A 23,261-nucleotide genomic window follows, 5' to 3' on the forward strand; every position below is an offset into this window, starting at 1 on the left:
CAATTATTCTTTCAGGTTGCAAATAAATTTAGAGTTCTGTTCTTTTTCAGGCAAATGACCACTCAGAGTTGTCATTACTTAAAAAAAAAAAACAAACCAAACCAAGCTTCAAAACAATTACAAGAACAAACCCATCAAAACCTCCAAACAACAAAAGAAAAATAGAAAATCCCAGCTGAATGTTTCAGAGACTATTTTAAACTTAAAAATAAATGATGTTAGAGTTTCACAATTTTTGCTTAAGAGTGGATAATTTACTATTCCTGGCACCAAACAGGTGATAGAATTACCCAGCTTTTTTCTGTAATACTTGAAATTATGAACTTATTAATGTCTTCAGACAATATAAAGTATACCTCCACATACATAAGGCATACACGTGCACACAAATGTTGGATGGAAGCTCTGTCTTGATTATGTTGAGCCGGGGGATGGATGTCTCAAGAAACAGCACCAACAGTGACATACATAGCTTTGGTTCTTTTCATTACAGAACATAAGCTGGGTGCCTGGCACAGATTCTTCAAACTTAAGTCCCATGAGGAGTGATTTTTACAAAAAAAAAATAAATTTTCCTGAAAAAAATTCTCAGAGTTCTTCCTTACTTTACTTGTGAACTGGTGACTTGGCATGAGCTTTCAACGTGGAAAGCATTCTTGTAATTGCATTCTGCATTGATTGAGGGAATCATTCACCAGATTTGTGTCCAGCATCATTCAGTGTCTAATAAACACTGCTCCTGAAGCCACCACGGCTGTGATTTTAATGGTCAGAATATTTTAGTAATGTTTATTGGAATTTTAGCATCCAGAATAATGATGGAGGCAGTTTATCATATTATTAATGTTAGCAGTCCAGATATCTTCAGAGAGATGCAGTACACATAACATTGCATGTCTGTACAAAGGTTGTTGCTTAAAAATATGAGCAGCTTAACCCATCCAGTTCTTGTGGTGCAAAGTAAATCTAATAAAAGCATTTTGGTCTATGTGAGACATAGCTAATGTGGACAGGAAATCGTTTTGATCATTTTACACAGTGTAACTGTACCACGTGTTTGGAATAAATATGTGATTTATACAGACACAATTGCTTTTTATGTCCTAATGAGAAATGTTAAATATGTTAGTATGACTTGGGGCTCTTGACACATGCTCTAAAGACTATGTATGATGCCAAACAACCAATTATCTCAGTGCATTATTCCTCAAAAGCCTTGACATGGGTAGGGTCACCGTATATTTTAAAGGGATCGTGATGCTAGGTTATAAAAAGGATGCTACAAATCACAATACTTTGTTAGGTCTTCCTGCTGCACAATGTATAATCAGGTGCTCGGACTTAAAGAACACTAATGAGGATTTAAAGACCCAACGGAGAATGTTTAGCAGTCACACACAATTCTATCAAATGCTTTTGTAAAGGGCACCTCTGATGCAAGGTGGAGTTCAAAAGCAGGTAGGATTGTATAGTTTTATTGTATAGCTTGGTGTAATACTTCTGTGTATTTCATTAAGAACAGCAGTAACTTGCAATGTGCTGGGGCTTTGGCAGGTGCTATTGTTTGGCCATGACTTTTACCAGTCATGAAACTAGCCAAGAATGGTAATGCACATGGACAGGCTGTATTGCTGCATTTTCAGCAATAGAGTAGTGACTGAGGGGAACAAAGGAAGAGGCTCTGAAAGTATTAGTTGAAGTCCATGCTAAGCTGTAGATGCTGTGTGCTGACCATCTCATTTTTCTCTGGAATAAATGTTAGGAAGTGAAATACTGCAGAACACAGTGGCCTACCTAGCTTAAGGTCCCTTTTTGGCAGTGATCAGTACAAGATACTTGGCAGAAGAATGTCAGTTCATTCTGGAGTGCAGCTCTTGAGACTGGAATGCTATGATTTAGAGCTGGTTTAACTTTCATGTTTTTGGCATGTATTATACTTAAAGAAAAGACATATAAATATGAATGTGACTGTTTTCTATTAGAGCAAATGACCATCTACTTTATCTACTTCCTCTGCCAGTAGTCAATAACAGATGCTTAGGGAAAGGATGTGGGAAGGCTGTTGTGGTAGTATTGCCCCAGTACATCTTCCAAGTTTGCAAGAAATCTAGGGCACAGATACTTCCATAGCCAGAGATTGTGTCTGTATTTTCATACTTGATAGATAGCTCTTCATAAACAAATTTGTAGAAAAGTCCAATTGTTTTTGGATGAATTTCCAGCTCATCAGACAAGCAGACATGTCATGAGACCAGTTTCTCTCTATGGTGACGTCATGGCTTCCGGTGCAAAACCCGTAGATCCCAGTTAGCAGGAGGTGGAAGCAGAGACATGCTATAAAGGATGAACACAGAAATACCACACAGGCACAGAAGGGGTGGTGTCTGGAAAGCTAAAGCTCATCTGGGATTCAGACTTGCAGGGAATGTCAAAGACAACAGGAGCGACTACCCCTACATCAGTAAAGGGTTGGGCAAGGAAAATATGGGTCAGTGGCTGAGTTATTGACAGTGAACACTGACAATGCCAAGGTACTTTCCTTCTCTGTATGAGCCTTCACCTGCATGGCCTTCTCACAGACCTCTGTGGTTACTAACAAGGTTCAAGAAGCAGAACCACCAGTCATGAATGAGTGATTATCTGAGAGGACTCAACCCACACAAGCCCATGGGAACCACCTGGCTGCATTCATGGGTACTGAGGGAGCTGGCTGATGTCCCTGTGGCACCCTTCTCTACCATACTTGAAAGGTGCTGGAGACCATGGGAGATCCCTGATGACCAGATGAAAGCAAGCGGTGTGCTTCTCTTCAGATAAATCCAGAAGGGCTGTCTGAGGCCCTACAGACCGGTCCATGTTAAAATAAATCATAGAGTGAGTCATCGGGCAACAGACTTCTGGGCACCGTGAAGGAGAGAAAGGTGTCTGGGAACAGTGAACATGAAATTACCCAGGATAAAGCATGCCTGACCCACCTGATTGTCATCTACAGTGTAAAGTGACTGGAGTACTGCTTGAGGGTAGAGAATTGAACACCGTTCACCTCAGCTTCTGCAAGGCTTTCGTTGGTGTCTCCAACAATGTTCTTGTGTCTGTTACAGTTATTACAGCCTGGGTGGATGCACAGTCAGATAGGCAAAAACCGACAGGATGAGTGGGCTCTGGGGGTACTGCACAGTTCATAGCTGTGTGTGGTGGGAGAATGGGAGACAATGCATTGAAAGCAAGAGTTAAGGCTGGGTGTGAGAAAAACCCTTTTTTCCCCTCAGTTGGGGCTGTTGCCTGATTGAGCAGGTTGTGCCATCTTCATTCTTTGAGATTGTTAAGACCTGACCTGACTGGACACAACCCTGAGCAACCTGCTCTGACCTCGCGAGTTGCACCTGCTTTGAGTGGGAGTTTGGACTGGAGACTCCTGAGATGCCTTCCTACCTAAATTATCCTGGCATCCTAAAAAAACCCAAAACCAGATTGGCTATGGCATTCAATGTTCCCCCAGTTTTTCCATGATATTTCATGCTGTAAAATGATGTGTTATAAATTGAGTATTCATTATCTTGTCCTTTGCTTAGACACACACTCAAGTATTCTTTTTGTAATCTTAAATTTAGTATATCTGCCTAGTTTGATTGGCTGAATATAGCAAATTTGAGATCTCTGCATTTTAAAGAAGTTATAATGGAAGTTCAAACTATCTGTTAATGTAGTACTATATGTACTACTTATATATCTCTTTCTGATGTTTTTCTATGGTTTTTATGACTCTATCCATGTTACTTAAAATACTCTTTAATCTTGAAGTCTACAGTTATTTTAATTATTGGCAGTAATTTTGTTTTCTGTGCAGTGTACTTCTTTTTTAAGCATGTTTGAAGAATCATAGTTTCTCTCAGAATCTGGGAAATGTGTATTGGCAACATTTAAAACTCGTTAATTGGAAACTTTGAACACTTAATTAGAATTGCCTTTAAAGGGAACCCTCATTCCTCCATAAGTTATTACTTGTGGAATCCAATTTGACAGTTTTGTACATAAGCATTTTGGTCATTCTATTTTGGGTAAGTCAGTATCTCATGTGAGTAGTCAGATATCAGCTTCTATCTAAGTTGATGTGAGCAGTCTGAGAGCAATATGTATTATTATATATTATATTATACGATTTTCCCACATATTTGGTGGATACGTAGAAATTCTTATTTGTGAACTACGGTGCTTTATAGTTCATTCACTAAGTGAACAGGAGTCAGTCCCTTTTTTTGAAATGTACTGAGTACTACACACCAGCTTTAATATTAATATTTTCCCAGGAGTTTGCACTGAAACCTGTGGGGAGCAGGAAGTCTCAAATTGTTGTTAAATAGAACAGAGATTGAGTTGGGACAGGGTGTTAAACGGAAGTTTCATCAGAGCTTACACCCTTTCTTTTCACATGCCAAAATAAGCAGTGAGTTTATGAGAAGCGTATAAAGCAATTGCCGTTCCTCCACGTGTGTGTAAGGTGCTGTGCAAAAGATACAGGAAAAGGTGATGGAATAACGCTCAGTTTCTGGCCAATAGTCTGACTTTTTCATCTGAGTGTGCAATCACTCAGCTTTATTTAATTGTTTGTGCAAGTTTCGAGCTGGCTTCCTGCCAAGTCCCCCGAAACTCGACAACGAGGACCCGCCTCCCAGAGAGGGAAAAGAGAAAAAAAAAGAAACAAGTAGCCAAAGCTATAGCAAAAATATATATATATATATATATGTTTTATATATGAGACAGATACACAAAAGGAGAATACCACACGCCGGGGGGGGGGGGGGGGGGAAGGGGGGAAAGGGAAGGGAGAAGGACAAAAAGGGGCAAGGACCGCACAAGTCAAACAACCAGCCGAAGGCAAATTAGCAAAAATCTCACCACTTCCCTTCGAACAGGCAGGATGGCTAGACACGGCCCTTGGCTCTCCCCTCACGGGTGGCAGATAACAGCAGTCACTGTAGGCCTCGGCTCCAGATAAGCCCGACCGAAACAGGGACCCACCGTTCTCGAACCTCGCCGGAAAGGAAGAGAGCGAACTATCTTATCCATGCCTTATTTATACCCTAGGTTACGTAAAGGAATAGCATGGAATACTTCCTTGGTCACCTTCCTAGTTCCTTCCTGGTTACAAGCTGGTTTCCAGGAAGGCCTAGACTGAAACCACCACATTCTCCACCCCTTATTCCATACTATTTCTTTACGTAACACCTGTATATTGTGTTCGTCTCTATCCCGCACATATACACATATACATATATAGTCCATGTTTATTTTTTCTCGAAGGCTGTCGTCTGTCATTGAAGATCAGCACCACCAGCAACTCGATTTGTGTTCTTGGCCCTTTCGTCATAATCACAGTTCCGGTTTAGGGCTGGCTCATTGGTTTGGGCTGTGTCATCATCGGCCATCCTTGGATTCTCGTATCAGCTTTGTTCGGGTCTTTTTTCCGTCTGGTGTCTGGTCTCCTGTAAAATACAACTCAAGGCACAGAATTAGTTTTTCCCCAGGCTTAGGTTTCCTTGAGGCACACATTGGATCTCTCCATCCTTCCTCATGACCCACCAGGTATATCCAGGCCCTTGAGCAAAGACAATCCCACGAATGGGTTTGTCTTGACCTGAGGGAGGAGTGATCCAAACGGCCTTACCTAACATACCTTTTAGATGGATCGCTGGAACTTTGTCTCCATCTACAGTGTGGAGAAAACTACTGAAACCATCTGAACTACTGAAAACTACTGAAACCATCACATTATTCCTGTGGTATTTTGGCCTGCGTATGAATCATGTGATCTCTGTATGTGCTCTTGCTAACACGGGCACTCTGTGCTTCTGAGGCAAAGACTACAGTCAGGCTTTTCCTAGCAGCTGGAATAGGGCCGTTGAAAGAAAGCTTTTGGTTTCATCCCTACTGCCTGTTGTCTCTCTGACTTTGTATGTGAGCTGTGACAGTTTCTGAGGCTCTGTGAGAACCATCTGCGCACCTCGCGGGTGTGTCCTACAATACCTGGCATTGGAGGGTGCAGCTGCACACAAGCATGTCCTCCTTCTCCCCAGGGCTGCTGTCCATGTAGCTGGCAGCATGACAAGCTGAGCTGGAAATGAGCAACTGACTTCTGGGAATGAGGTTCTTGTATGCATGCCATGTACTGCTCTGTCTTAAATAGTAAAAAATTCTGAAAAGTTTTTAAAAATTGCTTATGAACAAAGCAAATATGAAGTGAAAATAAGGCTTAACTGAAATTCCTGAATTTTAGTGGTTACGAAAGCTGGTTTTTCCTTGTTTCCTTTTAGTTCTGCCTGTATGTCAGAGCTCCCAGATCAGTGAGAAACACTTCTGCTTGGTAGAAACAGTATCAGCTGCTTGACATTTTTGTGGCTTGTTTTCTGGAAGGCACTAGGCATATTCAATGCTGGCATAACCTTATATTACTCTTACTCAGAGGATACCATTTGTAATGTCCATGATTTATAAGAAGTTGGCTTTTGGCCCCGACAGTCAATTTATCAGTATATGTTATGCTAGGGGAGGGAACATGGCGCCTGGAGGAGCAACAGTTTTCTCCCTCATCTGAAGGGCTGGGTATGATCCACTGACCAGTCCTGCAACCACGGGGCAGACAGCGTTGTTGGTAGTGTGTTTGGTTTCTTTGAAACACAAGATGGCAAGGGCCAGCATAATTTCTGGAGTAAATGATGATGCCCAGGCCTATGAAACCGCCTATGCAGTTGTTTCACTGCTGCCTCTGGAGCTTTGCAGTCGCAGAGCTGAAGGCACTGTTGTTTTGAGGTGGTGGTCCCTTTGGACTGCACGGAGCGATGGTGCGAAGCAGATCCTGTAGATGGCGTCTTCTCTTCTTGGCAAAGAGCAGTTATGTTTGGCATGCCACGTGACATCTCATGCGTGAATTTTGGACTAAACTGTGGCTACTGCTACATGCTAAATATTCCCATATTGTATCTGTGTTCATGGAAGCAGACTTTGCACATTGGCAGGTGGGGGGAAAGTGTGCCAACCAGCAAACTGTGCTTTCAGCAGATCATTTTCTGACCAGCGCAGGTACAGTCAGAATTCAGAGTAAAATTTTAGTCACTGTATATTTGCTGGTAAGCTCCTGAGCAACGCCACTCAATTTTAATTTGCTCAGCAAATAAAAAATAGTCATAATTTAGACAATTAACAGATACAGGAAGATTTTGTCAGATGATAGAATTATTCCACTGGCGATTTATTGATGTCACATACTCTTTCTAGCACCAGAAGTTATTTAAAAATGACTCTTGACTTGAGAGTTACTTTTTGATTTTGATTTAGGCTTTGATTTAAGCTTTTTGTGAAGACAAAGGACAGGGGACCTCTTGAATGAAAACCTGACCTGAAACTGTTTTTGCTAGCTCTTCGTGTAACTTCTTTTTCTCAATTTTAGTAGTGGAGGCAACAACCCACTTAATAATAAAGGTAACCTTTATTTAGTATCTGCTTCAGAAAATTTGATCAATGTAGGACTAGAAAAATTCTTTTACATTTCCTGTTACAATTTTTTTTTGGCAGGTGGTGAGGTTTGTTTTTAATTTTAAGCCTCATTCTTCAAGCTCCTCTTTAAACTCTTCTCCAAACCCAAGGACAATTATCATAAGATAGTGGAAAACTACTTTGGAAATTGAGCAGTAGTGTTTTAAAACCACTTGTCTTATAACAGTAGTCAAGGAAAAGTGATAATCTAGGTCAATTAGCAGGTTTTTTTTTTTCAAAAAGTCATGCATTTCCACTTGATAGTAGTCTTCACTACTTGTCTGTACTTCAAAAACCCAAAGGAGAAAGTATCAAGAATTTATTTTACTATAGTGTACCATCGAGTGTTCTGAAAAAATGTCTTTTTAGATAAATCCAGTGTAAAGATAAATGTATAGTGCATGCTTTTTGCACGTCTACCCCTTTCTTAAGTATGCATCTCTCCTAAATGATGGCTCTTTTGGCTCTCCTTTGCTGGTTTTTTTTGGGTGGGGGAGGGAGGTTGGGCTTTTTTTGTAAAGCGGAACTTTTAAGTGTAAGGCAAAGAAAATCCACAAATACTTAAGGAATCCATTGGTATTCACAAACCCTCAAATATTCTGTGAATGTTGTATTAGAGGGAAAACAATGAAGCCATTAATGTTGAAAAAAGTTAAAGGAGAGTCTCTGGTGTAAGTGCTGTTACTTGTAACGTTGTGTCTGAACCCCTACTATAGGAAGGATCAGTAATTCTTTGTGGAGACAGCTAAAACTGGCAGGAGAGCAGAGCTGATGTAAAGGGATTTTAAGCTGTTAAAGCTGACAGGGTTGCCTGCTGAGTCTGAGAAATAGCAGATTGGCCTCTAGTTTCCAATGCACTTGACACTTCTCTGTCACCTGGAAGCTGACCACATCTCTTTGGTTCTATTTATATTCCCTAAAACTAATTTAAACCCAAACTAACAAAAAAGACTTTAGCAGCAAAATTTGAGATCTTGTTTCTCTTCACTGAATATTGTCTGGATTTGAACTCTTTCCCTGGAGACAGATTTGTAAAAATACATCAAATTACAACATAGCTGTGTCCTTAGGCATTTGAATACTTCATAACCTTGGAAAGTCTGCTGTCTTCAAAATCAGTATTATTTTCTTCCAAGAGATGACTAGGAATTCGAGAAGCTTGTGTTGCATGTGTACATCTTTGTACTGGTAGCAATGGGATACAGCTGGACACGGTCTGGTACATCAGATGAGGATCTGAGCAGAACAGCACGAGCTGAAGGCCAGCCTTTGCATGTGCCTCTTGGGCATTGACAGAATCAAGTCTCAACTGCTGTTGAGGTCTGGGCTCTACCTGGCACACACAATTGTAATAAGAGACCACCCTTGGAGGCCTTCCTGGAAAGCTTAGAGCTGCGATGCCTCCCTCTTCACTGGATGCCATGCTGTGATGCGTGTCCACTTCCCTACTCACGAAAGGAATTTCATTGTGAATTGGAACGAACTCGAATCAACTCCTGTTTCAGATGAAAACAGTATGGATGCTAAGGCTTTACTTCACTTTTTTCTCAAGAAACTGTTGTGGTTTTCCTGGATGCATCAGTGAATGCAGCCTATACTTTTCTGGTAAATTTGACTGGAAATTCGAGTTCAGAGTAAAATGAAGAACTACCAGAATCTGTGCTTTCATAATGAACATTTCACACAACTATAGACATAATTACATATGATGAAGATCTTACAGCAAGACATGGGCTGTTACCCTCGATTCCCTGGCAGAATTCCCAGTTGAGTGATTATCTTCTAGCCACATAAACCTACTTTCATTCTATCGGATAGTTGTTTCCTCCACTGTTTGGAATGAACTGCTCTCATGCATACTGTGACAATGTTACATCTGCTTCATCCTAGAGAGAACTGCATTGAAGTGACCAACAGATCTAACACTGTATGTTATATAAAGGTCTTTAGGAAACTGAGGTGGTTGACAACTGAGTGATTCTCCTTGGCTTCCTCTCTCTAAGGACTTGATGAGAGATGGTAATCTTTCATTCTGTTATCCCTTGAAACAAAGAGAAAAAACAGTTTCACGCTTTGGAAAACTAGTCATATCCTTAAAAGATTCTGTCATATCTTCAAAAACTTTGCCTTGAGTGGATCACTTCAGATTTTTTTGCCCTGATGTGTTATGCTGTCTCTTGCTTTGACCGATTAATAACTTCACTGTAGTAAAGTGTATTGAGAGTAATATGAATTTAGGTATATATGTTCAGAGAAATCAACAAGATAATCTTATTGATAGGGCATATAACTGACATAAGTTACTTCATGATTACTTCAGTAATGTTTCTAAGATATCTGTATAAAAAAGGAAGACTTAAACGTTCATGTTTATGAGCTGTCAAGAACATTGTTATAACAAAAATACTCCAGATTTTTGAGCCATGAAATAAAAATATAATGATGAATTAAGAAATTATTGCATGTGCGGAAAACTTGTGTTAAAATAGTAGAAGATGAGACAGGTAAAGTTATACGTCATAGCTTTGGGACAGAAAGACTGCCTAAGGGTTGTTCTTTGCTCTCAGCTGTTAAAACATACTCCCTTGAACATGAAACTTTTATTGTAGCCTGAATGTTGAATTTGGGACCGCTCCTCCCCCAGCTGATATTTCATTTCTCAAAATGAGAGTATGTCATGTTAAAGTTAAGTTTGTGCAGAAAAGTGAAGGAAGAGTTGGAATAAAGTTGGGCCTGAGCAGAAGGGAGGAGTGGGTGGAGATGTTTGGGTTTTGTCTTTATTTCTCACCGTCAGAGTCTATTTTAATTGGCAATAAATTAATATTCCCCAAGTCAAGTCTGTTTCGCCTGTGTCGGTACCTCATAAATAATGTTTTTGTCTTTATCTCGGCCCCTAAGCTTTTCTATATTGTGTTCTTGCCCTGTCCTTTTGAGGAGGAGAGTAATGGTGACTCGGTGGGCATCTAGTAGACAGCAAAGGTCAAGCCACCAGAGTTATGAAGCTTTGAATTATCAGCAGAATGTTATAGGTCATGGGAAAGGCAGAACCATCCGTGGCTTTATCTTGCCAGTATGCAACTCTTCAGTGTGACTAAGTAAGCCTGTAACTTTCATTAGTGACAGCAGTAATTAGCATCATCCACCTTGCCTCTGTGTATTGCTTGCGTTCATGAAATGGAACAAGAGGAGGAAGGAAGGTAATGTTTGTCAGTCCATGCAGGAAGTGTGAGGTCTAAGTTTTCTGGTTACTCTGAAACCTGAGCTCACTGCTTTCTTCCTGAGGTGGCACGGAGTTGGACCTATCATACTTTAGTACTGAGCAGCTCGATGGGAAAATCTTGGAGAGTGGGAGAGACAATTGTGATGTGGGATGGGGACGTGTGGTTTTGTGTCATCTTGTGCTTAGAAGAGGTTATGAACGGAGTTTAGGGATGTCTTTGGTGGTGTCTCAGGACAGGAGAGTGGTTGTGGCACCAGCTCCTCTGTGATTGTTAAAAGTTTGCAGTGTGATTCTGAATATTTATGGCTTGGTCAAATTAAAAACTTGGCTATAAAACCTTAACCCTTCTTGTGGATGGAGCCAAATGTCATGATAGTGTAATTAATAATTAAATAAACACTATTGGATGCTGTGGGGGGTGGAGGTGTTGTATAAGGATGAGATAATTACTTTTTGGGTTTTTCTTCCTTTAAAGTAGGCAAAGATGGATTTGATTAAAAGTTGCAGCAGAAAATCATCCTCATTAAGAAAATGCTAGTTATGGTTACAGTGGTGCTGTACTGAAAATGTAGGCCTTTTAAGAGGGGGGAGATTCTGGTTATTAAACTGATTGCAATAGCTTCTCAGAAGAAGAGCTTGTAAGCTTATCTGCCTTCGGTAACAACAGCTCTAATAGCAGCTGCCTGTACGGACCTAGGTATGATTTGTGTTTTTAATTAATGTTTCAAGGGACTAAATGTCTGAAAATGATTAGTGAAAGGCTCCAGTGGATGGCACTGAGAAAGAGTGCGATCTCTTTTAGGATGAATTACTTATCCAAGAGAACAGATGTTCTGGTAAGGTCATGCAGTGTTTGGCTTCATTATATGCCCAGTTTAGGACCTACATTTACTATGTGCTTTACCTAGGTGGGTAACTGGAGTACACCAGGAGGGTTGAGGTGGGAGAATAGAGAAGGAAGGACTGTCACACGAATTTAGGTAACCTTCACCTGGGTGATTTTGGGAGTGGAAGTTAGCTACCACAATTGATGAAGAGGATTGAGTGAGCTAGGAAGGGGCTGTGGCTTGAATAATTCATTGATTCAATATATCATATCAGCAGTCTCTGCGGGTGGGTCTCATGAGTGTCATCAGTTAACGTGGGGCACTGGAGCAGCCTGGCCTCACTCAGGTGTGGATGCTCCATCTGCTTGTCTGACCTTAGAGGCTCCTGGGAGAATTCAATTAACACATTCAGCCTCTGTGAGAATGAGTCAAGCCCCTTTGGCTTAGGTGACAGCCCACTGAATGCAAACCTCGGCAATTACATCCTATTTGCTGCATGGCTTTGAACATACTGTAGTGCAAAACTGGTTATGGCAGGAGAGCGCAGTTGGGAAAGATCAGCTTTCTAGGGCTGAACATGTTATCCCTGTGTATAGCACACAGACTGGAACTACTTGGCAGTGGCCCCCCAGGATGTGTCACACAATGTACTTCCAGTTATAAATGCAGGAGGGATCAAATAGTTTGGAAAGAATTTACTCCTGTGATTATTGCTACTCTGAATTATGAATTGCCCAAAAGCCAGAGCTGTTCACAGCCAGAGCATTTGCTCTTCAGACCAGCACTTGAAAGGTTGCTTTTAAGAAATAAGATTTTTAGAGAACAAAAGGGGAAGTGAACACTATGGAAATTTAGTTAAATGTAAATGTGTTAAATGGTACATGAACTAGTCAGGTTTTCATGATTTATCAGTTTTAAACTTCAAAGGCTCTGGTTAGCTTGCATTTTTAAAACTAATGAGTTTATCACAGCCAGTGGGTAAAAATGGTTCAAGTATATCAGCTGTAAATTGGTACAAAGCACTAAAAGGGACATTAGCCTCTAATCAGATTCTAACAGTTCATTAAACCTGCCTTTCCTCCATGGCGCTTTGTCTTCCCCCCTCCTTCAGCCTGTGCCTCCTGTGTAAGCTGGCCTTGTCCCTTTGCTCAGGCGGGTAAGACTTCCTCAGGGACACTATGCAATATCAGTTCATTCTTCTTTGTCTATGAGCTAAACAGCCTAAGGGATGCTTCATGATGGTGTATTCCTGATCTTGCTATAAAACTCAGCTGTGCTTCCTATAAATCAAGAAAGGAGAGGAACTGCTTTTTCTTGCAGAATAGGCACTGGGGGAGCCAGGAATGCCACGCTGGGTCCTGCCTTCTTCACCCCACAATGGAGCTCAGTGACACTTGAGATCTGCTGCTAATAAGTAAACAGTGCACTGCCCTTCCTGGGAAGAAGGATGTAAAGCCAAGAGCAATTTCATCCAGCTTCTTTGTGGCATTGAAGACCCTCCTGCTTTTTGTCCACCTCATGCCTCAAACACTGAATAAAGATCAAGTTGCACAAAATTATTTGCTCAGAAGACATAGGAAGAACTTTTTTTCTAAAAAATACAGTAGATGCACAGAAGAAGCGTAGCATGGACTGGGATGTCTCAGTAGCTTGAGTGGTCTTCATTCACACATGTTTGAACACAGAGGTGTTCCATTGAAAATGACTTGTTTGATCTGAAATTTTATAACTTAAGCATTTAGAGCTTTTTATCAATTACCTAAATCTACTTTTAAAGGAAAAAATAGAGATTGCATTTGCTTATCTGCTTCGTCATTGAGTTCCTACCTGCCCTGTAGTATCAAACCACGCAGAGTTCAAAGTGAGGGCGACAGGGATTTTAAACAGGTCATTTACTTCTGCTTGTGGCGCCATGTTGGAGCATGGGCATATCAGTTTCCCTGCTTTTCAACATGTTATTTAAATTACAATAAATACAAAAGTAAACAGCTTCTGCAGTGCTTATATCCCTGAAAATGAAAGTCCTGGGATGGGGTGTATCAGGAAAAAAGGAAATGTTTAAATTTAAATTTTTAAAATGTGTTTTGGAAGCTTCATTGGGACAGACCATTTTCCTTAAAATTCCTCTGCAGCAACCATGATAAGAAACAGGCATATGACATACTCCTTATGAATAATGGCACCACACAGTGCTGAACAGATCTGCTGCCCATGAAACACAGGGGAAAAGTGTTTTTTTCCATTAAGGTGCAGTTACTGAGGAGTACAAGGTACCAGAGTAGAGATGAGTTTCCAGTTTAGAGTGCTGACTTCCAAACAGGGCTGCATGTAAATAACTGACTGTGAATGAGCCACTTTTAAATGATATGTGCTGTAGTTTCGCTATTTGAAAAATAGCTGTGGCATCTCTGTGTTTCTGTATCACTGACCCAAGGTGTCTGGATTTGTAAGGTCAGGTTCTAACTTGAAGGATAAAATGTCTTTTATTGTCTATATGTTATCCAAACTAAAGCTAAAAGTACTTGCTTTCAAACACCATCATTTAAGCCTTGGCTGGAGTAGAAAATTGACTCAAGTTGAGGTAGTATTTGAACTGAAGGCACAAGAAGTTTTGTATATCTCCATAAACTGCTTCAGCAACAGCAGAATGAGACTTACACAGCGGGGATGCTGATTCAGGGAAGGAAATTTTTCTTCAGCTTGAAGCTCTTGGCATATATTGCCCATTACTACGTGGGCAGTGCATGTTTTTAACATGCTTTTTTCTCTGTCTTGTGTCAGAGGTGTGTGTGTGGGGATTTTAGTTGACAAATGCTGATAACTTTAAAATACAATGAATGATAAGAAATATGAGGAGTTCTGTTAATTTATAGTGTCTTAAATTATAGTGTGTGTCTGTACAGGCCTCCCCTGTAACGTTTCTGAACATAAGCGTATGCTTTCTCTAGGTAATACAGAAGTACAAATGTTTTGATTCAAATCAACTGTACCTAAGTATACTCCCAAAAACTTCAAATGATTTGACATCACTGGTCTCTTTTCCAGTTCTAAAGTAAGGAACTAATATATGTGCACCTGTGTGATTAATTTCAAATTACAAAATAGTAATTGGAGATGATTTTCCCTTATTGTTTACAGAGACTTAGATCTCTTTTAAGGGCAACTAAAAGTATAATTTACTTTTTTAACAGAAGTAGTAACTTGGCAGCTCCTCCTTAAAATAACTATTATATCTTTGTTAACTTCATTTCCACTAAAAGAAACTTACTTGTATGGTATCATAGAATTTAAATCAGTGAATTAAAACAAGGTTTTCTTCCTTTTTTTTTTATTAACCTTGTCATTTTTTGTTTTAGGACATCAGCGCCTTTGAGAACAGAATGTTAATGCTTGATGGGATGCCGGCAGTTAGAGTCAAAACAGAGCTGCTGGAATCTGAGCAAGGGGTAAGAAGAGGTTTGTGTGACCTCACTCTGGTGACCCTTCCCCAGCTTCTCTGTGGTTAGCTGTCCCTCCCATTTTCTTTTCTGTGTTTTTCGTTATTTCCACTGTTCTGGAGCTTATTTTCTTGGGAGTTGTACTGGTGAGATCTAGAACAAAACTCTGCAGAAGACTTACTAAAACTATCTAGGATAGCTGGGATGGTGTTGGTATAATTTTACAACTATAAATAAAAAGGTGCAGTTCAAACAAACAAACAAACAAATGAAAAACATGAAAAAAGAATGGATTGTAGTAAAGAAGCCAAATTCTTATGTCTGGGAAGCCCATATAAATGTATTTGCTATTCTGCCTTACTGGGATATTTGCGTTACTGTGATTGTTTCAACCTTTATATGCTTGTCCTATTCCATTTTCTGTTTATGCAAACCTGCTCTCTCTGGGGTGAAATACACTTGCTTGTCATTAGGATAAGAAGACTAGAACCTTCAGATGGTTAAAGCTGGTATCACATCAGCTGCTGAATACAGGGCAGATCACGAATAGGATTTTGAATTTTTTTGCAGAACTTGGCATTGGAGTGATAGGTTTTAGGAAAATGGAAGGGTATTTTCTTGCATATATGGTAATACATCAGTAGTTGTAGATTACTGTGAGGGCATATGTATTAAATGGATTTTGTTTTATCATGACAATTTCTTTCCTTGTGTATATCTTGCGTTATCCCAAAGAATCCATGCCACCTTACTAATCTGCCTTCAACAAGCAATGTAATAGAAGCAGCAATGCTATTGCCATGTAGGGATGGGCTTTTGCCTCCTTCTGTTAGTTGGCTCTTTCCCTTTCTGCTATTTTCTCAGTTATTTAATTGAGAATTAAAATTATATGGAAGAGAGGGAATTAACTTTCAGGATGACTTAATTTGAAACACTTGCAAGGAAATACCAGGGTGTATTTGAGGCTATAAGTTTGTGAGAGAAAAAAGCTTGACATTTAATCGAGTTTTTACTCACCTCTCTGCCTTTTTGAGAGCAAGTACCCTCAGAAAAGACTCCAATACACTGTAGTTTGAGGGAATGTAAAAACTGAACTATTGTATGAGCCACAGTGATGTAAAGACAGATCCCTTAGAGGTAATTTTTTATTATCTTCTGGATGCTTTGCATCATATCTTTGTATGTAACAGGAACATTTCTCTATAGTGTTCGGAAGACAAAAGTTTCACCTGTATCTGCCTTTGTTTAGTTTAAAATAAAATTCTGTGCATGATACATATTGCTGGTTCCTTTATGAAGAATAATTCCTTTAGCAAAGTGTTATTTGATTCTTGAAGACCTTATTTGGTGTCTTAGAAACTGGAAGGACATGATCGACCTATATAGTTTTTTAATTTCCTTAGAGTTCTTCAATAAAATTTTATGGACTTCTGTATTAGCAGAAAATGATGTCACTTTTTTCCAGTGGCTGAGCCATTGGACAGAGAGCTTGGTTTGATTTGGGATTTTATGCACTTTGATACTAATTAAGTAGTGTCTGGTCAAGAGTCTCTGGCACCTTTATGACTCTTCATTAGGGAACAATCAATAAATACAAAATGAATTCTCCAGTTCACTAACAGAGGAGCTGGCCATTAGGATGGCAATTTTCCAGCAAACAGTTTAAACTCTAAAGAGAGCTGGTTGAAACAGATGTTTAGCATGTGCTTTGGAGACTGTTTTGAATATGTAGATGTTGGTATACATAACAGGGACAAGTGTTTGAAGGATGTGATTACCAAAAACAGCACATGGAGCTGTTTGGGAAGATGAATATCATAACTGGGAAGCATGGAGAGGGAACTAAAGTGTGAAACCAGTAGTATGAATCTGAAATCATGGTGTCTGTGCGTGTGTTGTTTATAGTGCCCGAAGTCCCTAGAATTGTACCTCCATTGCAGCATGTGTGTACAGGGAGATGTGATTTCTACTTTGAAAATTTGCAAACTAAGATGACATTTTGAGTCTTCTGAACGTAGTGGCCAAAGCTTCATCACTTAGCATGCTGAACACCAGACAAACTTTTCCAAAACCCATACAAAAACATCTGGGTTTTTTGCTGGTTCTTCTTGGTATCTGCTCTTGGCTCTAGGTTTGCTGCAAGGGCAAAAGTGAGGCATGGTTTAAGGGTTATGAAAAAAAAGTTTCATGTCTGGTTGGAGGATCATGAAGGCTGTGTCAGTTGTGGAGTGGAAGAAACAGGGTCTGGAGTTGGCCTGGCTCTTGACCAGGATGGTGAGTGCTGAGCTGTCAGAACCAGAGAGTGCCGAGTTGTCATGTTTTGCTAATGAAGCTTTGAGATGCTGTTGTCTTAGAAGGGCTATGAGACTGCTTTGAATTGCTTCCTCTTTAAATCTGGGCCCATATTTCAAACAAACATCATCTTGACTTAAAAATTGATCATGATGAAGGACCTTCCACAGCTATGCTAGTAATTACCTATGCTTCTGAAAGCACACACCTTGTTTTTAATCTGACTTTATCCAACATCAGCTTCCAGCGCTTTCCAGTGGCAACAGAAAATCTCCATTGTGGTGATGCGTGAGGATCTCGCTTAACCCTTTGGAGACCAGACTGTACAGTGTATGATGAAGAGAGTGGGGTTGCTCCTCAGGTTGCTGTTTCACTATGGGAGACTGTCACATGTGATAGCTAAGTATTCCAGTCTTGGTGAGTCCTCTGTGTTAATGGTGATGAGTGTTTACAAGGCAATTACCACAAAACTTTCTTGAAACTAAGATTAAATCAACTGTGGATTCCAAGGATATGTACCTGTTCCTTGTAGGTATATTGAACGCTTCCCTGCAGGACACATGAATATGTCAGTCAGAAAAGGTGTTTTCTCTGTAATTGTGCCTTAGTTACCTGTCTCTTGTAGTTCCAGGGTGGGATTCACAGAAAAGACCTTGCTGGGGGAATTTGGACATTGTTTGGCCATGCGTGCGTGCAGGACTGTGTGGGACACCCAGCTGCTCCTTCCTACGGTCCTGGCTCTTGCAGCCTTGGCAGTAGTCTGGCTGCAGCTCAAGTATTGTGTCCAGTTCTGGGCCACTCACTCAAGAAAGACATAGAGGTTGGGTTGCTGGAGTGTATCTGAAGAAGGGCAATGGAGCTGGGGAAGGGTCTTAGAGGGTTAATCATATGAAGAACATGTAAGGGAGCTGTGGTTATCTAGCCTGGAGAAAAAGAGGCTCATGGGAGACCCTATTGCTCTCTACAACTACCTGAAAGGAGGTTGTAGCCAGGTGAGAGTTGGTCTCCTCTCCCAGGCAACTAGTGACAGGACAAGAGGAAATGGCCTCAAGCTGTGCTAGGGGAGGTCCAGATTGGATATCAGGAAGAATTTCTTCACTGAAAGGATTGTCAAGTACTGGAATGGACCACTTAGGGAAGTGGCAGAGTCACCACCCCTGAAGGTGTTCAAGGAGTGACTGGATCTGGCATACCTGGTGCTGTGGTCTAGTTGACAGGGTGATGATCTGTCAAAGGTTGTACTGGAGGATCTTGGAAGTCTTTTCCAACCTAATTGATTCTATGATTCTTTGATGAGGGAGCAGCCAGCAGAGGAGGGACTAATCACACAGTGGGCAGTGATTGCATGGAGGCAAGCCTTTGTACCTGGAGGGACATCAGGGTGCTCGGTCAAATCTCACTTGAGTGCCAGTGCGTCCCATCGCCTTCATGTTCCTGGGGTGTCTTGTGCATTACTGCTGTTGGTGAGGCAGAAGTGTGAAGATTTTCTCAGAAGACACTGGATTACTGAAAAAGAGTGGGAGCCAAAGGAACCTCTGTGATTCTGAGTTTGGCTTCAAGACCACAGAGATGAGTGATACCCTACATCTCTGCTTCAAATCAGAATTGACATCATGATGTTACATGTACCATGCTGGCTTGGTGAATTACTTCAGCATATGGCATGATCACAGGGTCTAAGTCCATTTTTGCTCCAAGGTTTCAATTTATTTAATGAATTTATTTGATAAATTAGAGTTTAATGATTAAATTATGTGTTTATCCTAGGACTTTATTAAAAGCCTTTTTTTGAAATTCATGTGGCTCCTCATAGTTTGTGAACCAGTAACCCATCAACCTATTGACTTGATCAGTAGAAAATACCCCTGCTTAGCAATCTTGGTAAAGTGAACAATGAGCACTGCTAAACTTGGGCAACACAGAAATAAGAGTCAAAGAAGGAACATTCCCTTTCCTTTTACACCTACTCCACTAAAATGGAAGCACAATAGGAGGAAAAAACCCACCAGGTTTTAACCTTAAGTTAGTTTTTCACTTACCTTTTGTGGCATACAACTGCAGTGAAATAAGCACCATCTGCCTGTGTGCGTTTCATTAACCAGAAATTCATCTTCCCTGGGATGCTCTGAGTAACTTGATCTTCACCACCTATTGTCTCTTGAGTACGTGTGGTGGTAGTAGAAGATCACCCATGATGTAGATGAGAACCAGGGCAGAGCAAATCCTTAAGCACAGACTAGCATTTTCTGCTGTATTTGGATATCAAGCCAGGCAATCAATCCATTATATTTCTGGTTTTCCTATTGGAGTCTTCAGTCTTTTTTTCAGGAGAGGTTAAGTAGAATGTAAGGTTCTTCCCTATACTTTGTGCGTAACCTCCGGGATCTTTAACTTCCTTATTAGGAGACACTTTGTTTCACTATTTGTGTTTGGGTGCTCTGTGCCCAAACCTGGGTTGATATCCCTGAAAAGTTTCTACTACACTAGTGTTACATATCTAGACCAAGTGAAGGTGGAATTAAAATGCAATACAGCAGAAGGATTAAATGAACAAAAAAAGTGTAGTCCAGCTGAGGTTTTAGGGTAGCCTTGGGAGAATGAAACTGCAAGCTACTCCTACTGCAAAGCAGCCCAGTCTCTAGCTGAGGCTGAAAGGAAATTGGAGCTGACATTTCAATTCTGCCCACTGCACCAGATCTTTGGAGCCTGTGACTAGAGAACAGGTGGGCAGGACTCCGCAACTGCAGCCTGTGTCGATGCAGTGAAGACAAACCTTTACCAACCCAGATTTAAAGGACGCTGAATTCAAGTTAGGTCATGGTAGGAGAATGGGATTTAGGCAGTCCATAAGGAGACATGCCTTATGAGATAAAGGTTACTAGGCAGATTTGGAACAAAGAAGTATTTACAAGGGAAATGGATTTTCTCTTTGCTTTGGAAAAAGTTAAAACAGTTCCGCGTTGTTTTATCGTTGCCAGTTTAGAATAGTTTAATGATTTTTAGAAGGCCATCAGCATTAGCCAGAACAGATGCTTATTTTTCCAGTGAACTACTATCCTTAATTTCCACAGGAGATTTAATGCAGACTATTGTTTGAGGCTTCAGGAAGACACAGTGCTGCTTTAATGACTTTATCACAAATGAAAAAACTATATTACATAAAAGATATCACATTGCCCTTTAACAAGGCTTCGTTATTATCTCCCCTACTGTGGAACAGGAGCTAGCATTGCTAATAAATTGGTAGAATTACTTTAGAAATGTGAATTTGCTTATCATTTAATATCCTCCAGTGACCTACAGCTTTAGATCTTTCAGTCTGCAGTAAAATCTTTGTCTGTCAGTTGCCAGCTTCAGAAAAGGGTGCAAAGAAGGTGTTCCCACTCCATGAGGCTGGAGCTGGGGTTCTTCAGCAGTAAGAAAAAAAATCTTCAGTCTTTGGCTGTGCCAAAAACTATTTTGAGAAGTAATATTTCTCACTGTAAAAATGTACAGAGGCTGGATTAATTTAATCGGTAATAGAGACTGGGCAGTGAATTTATTAGCTAGTGGCTACTATCAAGAAATTAGGATGGATAGTGTTGGCTGGCTTCAGCGTGAAGTCTGAAAGTTTTGATCATTGCAAGATTTGGTCCAGTTTCTAAAAACTGGTAAATGTGTCTGACTTAGATGTGTAAAGCTGCACTTTCTGACGTATTTGCTGAGTGGGGCCATAAGCTTTTGTTAAAAGGAGATATAAATGTGGGACTTATGTCCCACAATTAGTCTTCAAATAGAGAGGATAATGAACCACTAATTTTCATCAGTCTTTTTGTTTCCAGATCTGCAGTCTCATCTGTTTCTTTGCCTCCGTTTTGTCCTCTCAAATTATTAGTGGAAGATTATATATCTTCTTGTGAATTCTCCTTCTAATTCTTCTTGATCTGCCTCCATTCCAATCCCTTATCATGACTGAATTATGAAAAGAAATGGCTAAAATGACAAAACCCTTTAACAAGCCAATATTATTCTCTGTGTCTTTCATCTCCAGCAAAATTATCTTGTTGTCTCATATCTCAAGAATGCCATTCATCCCTATGTTGTTATATACATAAACACGTTCCACCTCAGCCTGGGTAATAGTAACATAAATCTGTTTTATTTTTAAAGATTTCCAAAAATACCTATTCAAATTCAGTTGAGTATAGTCTCAATAGCAAAGCTTGCTCCATGACTGTATGGGAAACTGTTTTGCAATGATTCATTCAGCTTAAGTACATTCTTTGTATTAGCAGAAGGAGAACTTCTTGTATTTGCTGTTGTAATTTGTGAATCTCTGCTTCATTCAAATAATTATTTTTTTCTGAATTTCTTAATGTTTAGCATGACTGATTTGGGGAAATAAATGGCACATGTATCAAACTCTTCTGCAAAGAAAGCCCTTCATATTTGCTATTGGTTTTCTTTATCTTGCAATAGACAACACTTAAGGAATGTTATTGAGATGTTAGAAACACAGCTAGTGTGATTCATTAGTTGCTTTACAGTCATAAATATAGGATATTTTTCTGAAAGAGATCAGGGTCTGACCCGAAAACCAGTAAGGACCTAACCTACAGGGCATGATACAAAGTTAGGTGAGATGTACCTAAGGAGATACAGCCTTGTTTCCTTGCACTGCATCATGAGATGATGAATACTGGTACTGTTTCACATTGAGTGGAAACCTGCATGAAGAATAAAAGGTAACCATCTCCTACAATTTTGCTGTCATCCTGGGGTTCCTGCTGAATCCCTTGCCAGTGACTCAATGACATTGGGAAGAGTAGGGTCAACCGATCACTGATCCAAGAAAAACCTAACCCAAAAGGAGAAAGGGAATGGCGCTATTTGCCCTGCAAGTCACACTATTAGGAAATCATGGATGTCCTCTATTCTGTGGAGAGGGGAAAGAAAGGTGAGAAGAAGATCATGGGTGCTGCTTTTGACAGGAGTGTGTGATTGGAACTTGTGAATTGTATCTGAAGCTATGTCCTGAGACATCTCTACTACTTCTGGGACCCAAACTGCCTATTCCGGGCATGTCTCCGCACTGCTGCATTGGTGAAAACTGCATATTTCAGTATTTCACATGTTCTTTACTCCTTTTGAAGTCATCTCCTGTGTAGAGAGCCAAGGGGTTTTATCATGGTTGTAGGTGTGGTCTCCTTATTTGTTGTTGTTATTGTTGTTTGTTTTGTTTTGTTTTGTTTTGTTTTTCTCTTCAGGGATCAGACTCAAAAGTCCGATATAAAGGTAATAGATTTAAGACTAATAGGAAATGATAGCTTAACTAGCTCAGTGAGCACACTTGCCAGGCAGCTTTTGCCAAATAACCCAAGATTGCAGTGAGAAAATGCAGGTGGGTTTGTAAGACTATGATGCTGTCTGAAATTCACACTAAGAGAAGGATCCCAGGTCCTCTGAGACTTAATTTATTGACCACTGTCTGCCATTGCTTTCCTTTCCTAGGGAGCTGAGTTTGCTGTTACGGAGCACAGCAGGGAATGTGCTCCTTATTCTGTCTGGTATCATTTGTTGTATGTATGTGAGGAACGGGGGCATTTTCAGTTGTGTGGGAGGACTTAATTGTGTGAGGCACTGTACCAATAAAGGGTGGTCCCTGGTATCTTGGTTTAATTAATCAGAAGGTTAGACACTGTTTTAATGGCCATCTTCAGAAAACAGTGTTTTCTGTGTATTCTGAAGAATACACAGTGTGTATTAGGAATTTAGCAGCAAGTGTAAAGGTGTGATACAGAGGAAGATCTCTGCTCTAAGCAGCTTGTGTTTAGCCAACAGTGCCATGCACAAAAGAGGTTTCCTATATCTATAGTGATGGAAGGGCAACAAGAAGATGATTTCACTTACTAGAAAATTAGGTTTCATGAAAATGTATTTGGTAGAGGAAAAGGATAATATTTTATCTACAAGACT

At 40.2% G+C, this 23,261-nt stretch overlaps 1 protein-coding gene across 6 annotated transcripts in view; it reads left to right on the forward strand.

The window, feature by feature from the left end:
* KLF12 (Kruppel like factor 12) overlaps positions 1-23,261 on the forward strand; it is a 246,814-nt gene that overhangs the window by 81,002 nt on the left and 142,551 nt on the right. For 5 of the 6 annotated variants that reach the window (XM_027713527.2, XM_027713531.2, XM_027713532.2 and 2 more), the window contains exon 3: positions 14,934-15,023. In XM_027713527.2, the coding sequence (XP_027569328.1) occupies positions 14,934-15,023 (90 nt within the window). Of the gene's footprint in view, positions 1-14,933; positions 15,034-23,261 lie in introns of those variants that run through there. The other variant, XM_039385148.1, reaches the window with a different exon arrangement.

Source organism: Pipra filicauda, unplaced genomic scaffold (assembly GCF_003945595.2).
Source record: "Pipra filicauda isolate LSUMZ 115617 unplaced genomic scaffold, ASM394559v2 scaffold39_size4671491_pilon, whole genome shotgun sequence".
Lineage (NCBI taxonomy): Eukaryota > Metazoa > Chordata > Aves > Passeriformes > Pipridae > Pipra > Pipra filicauda.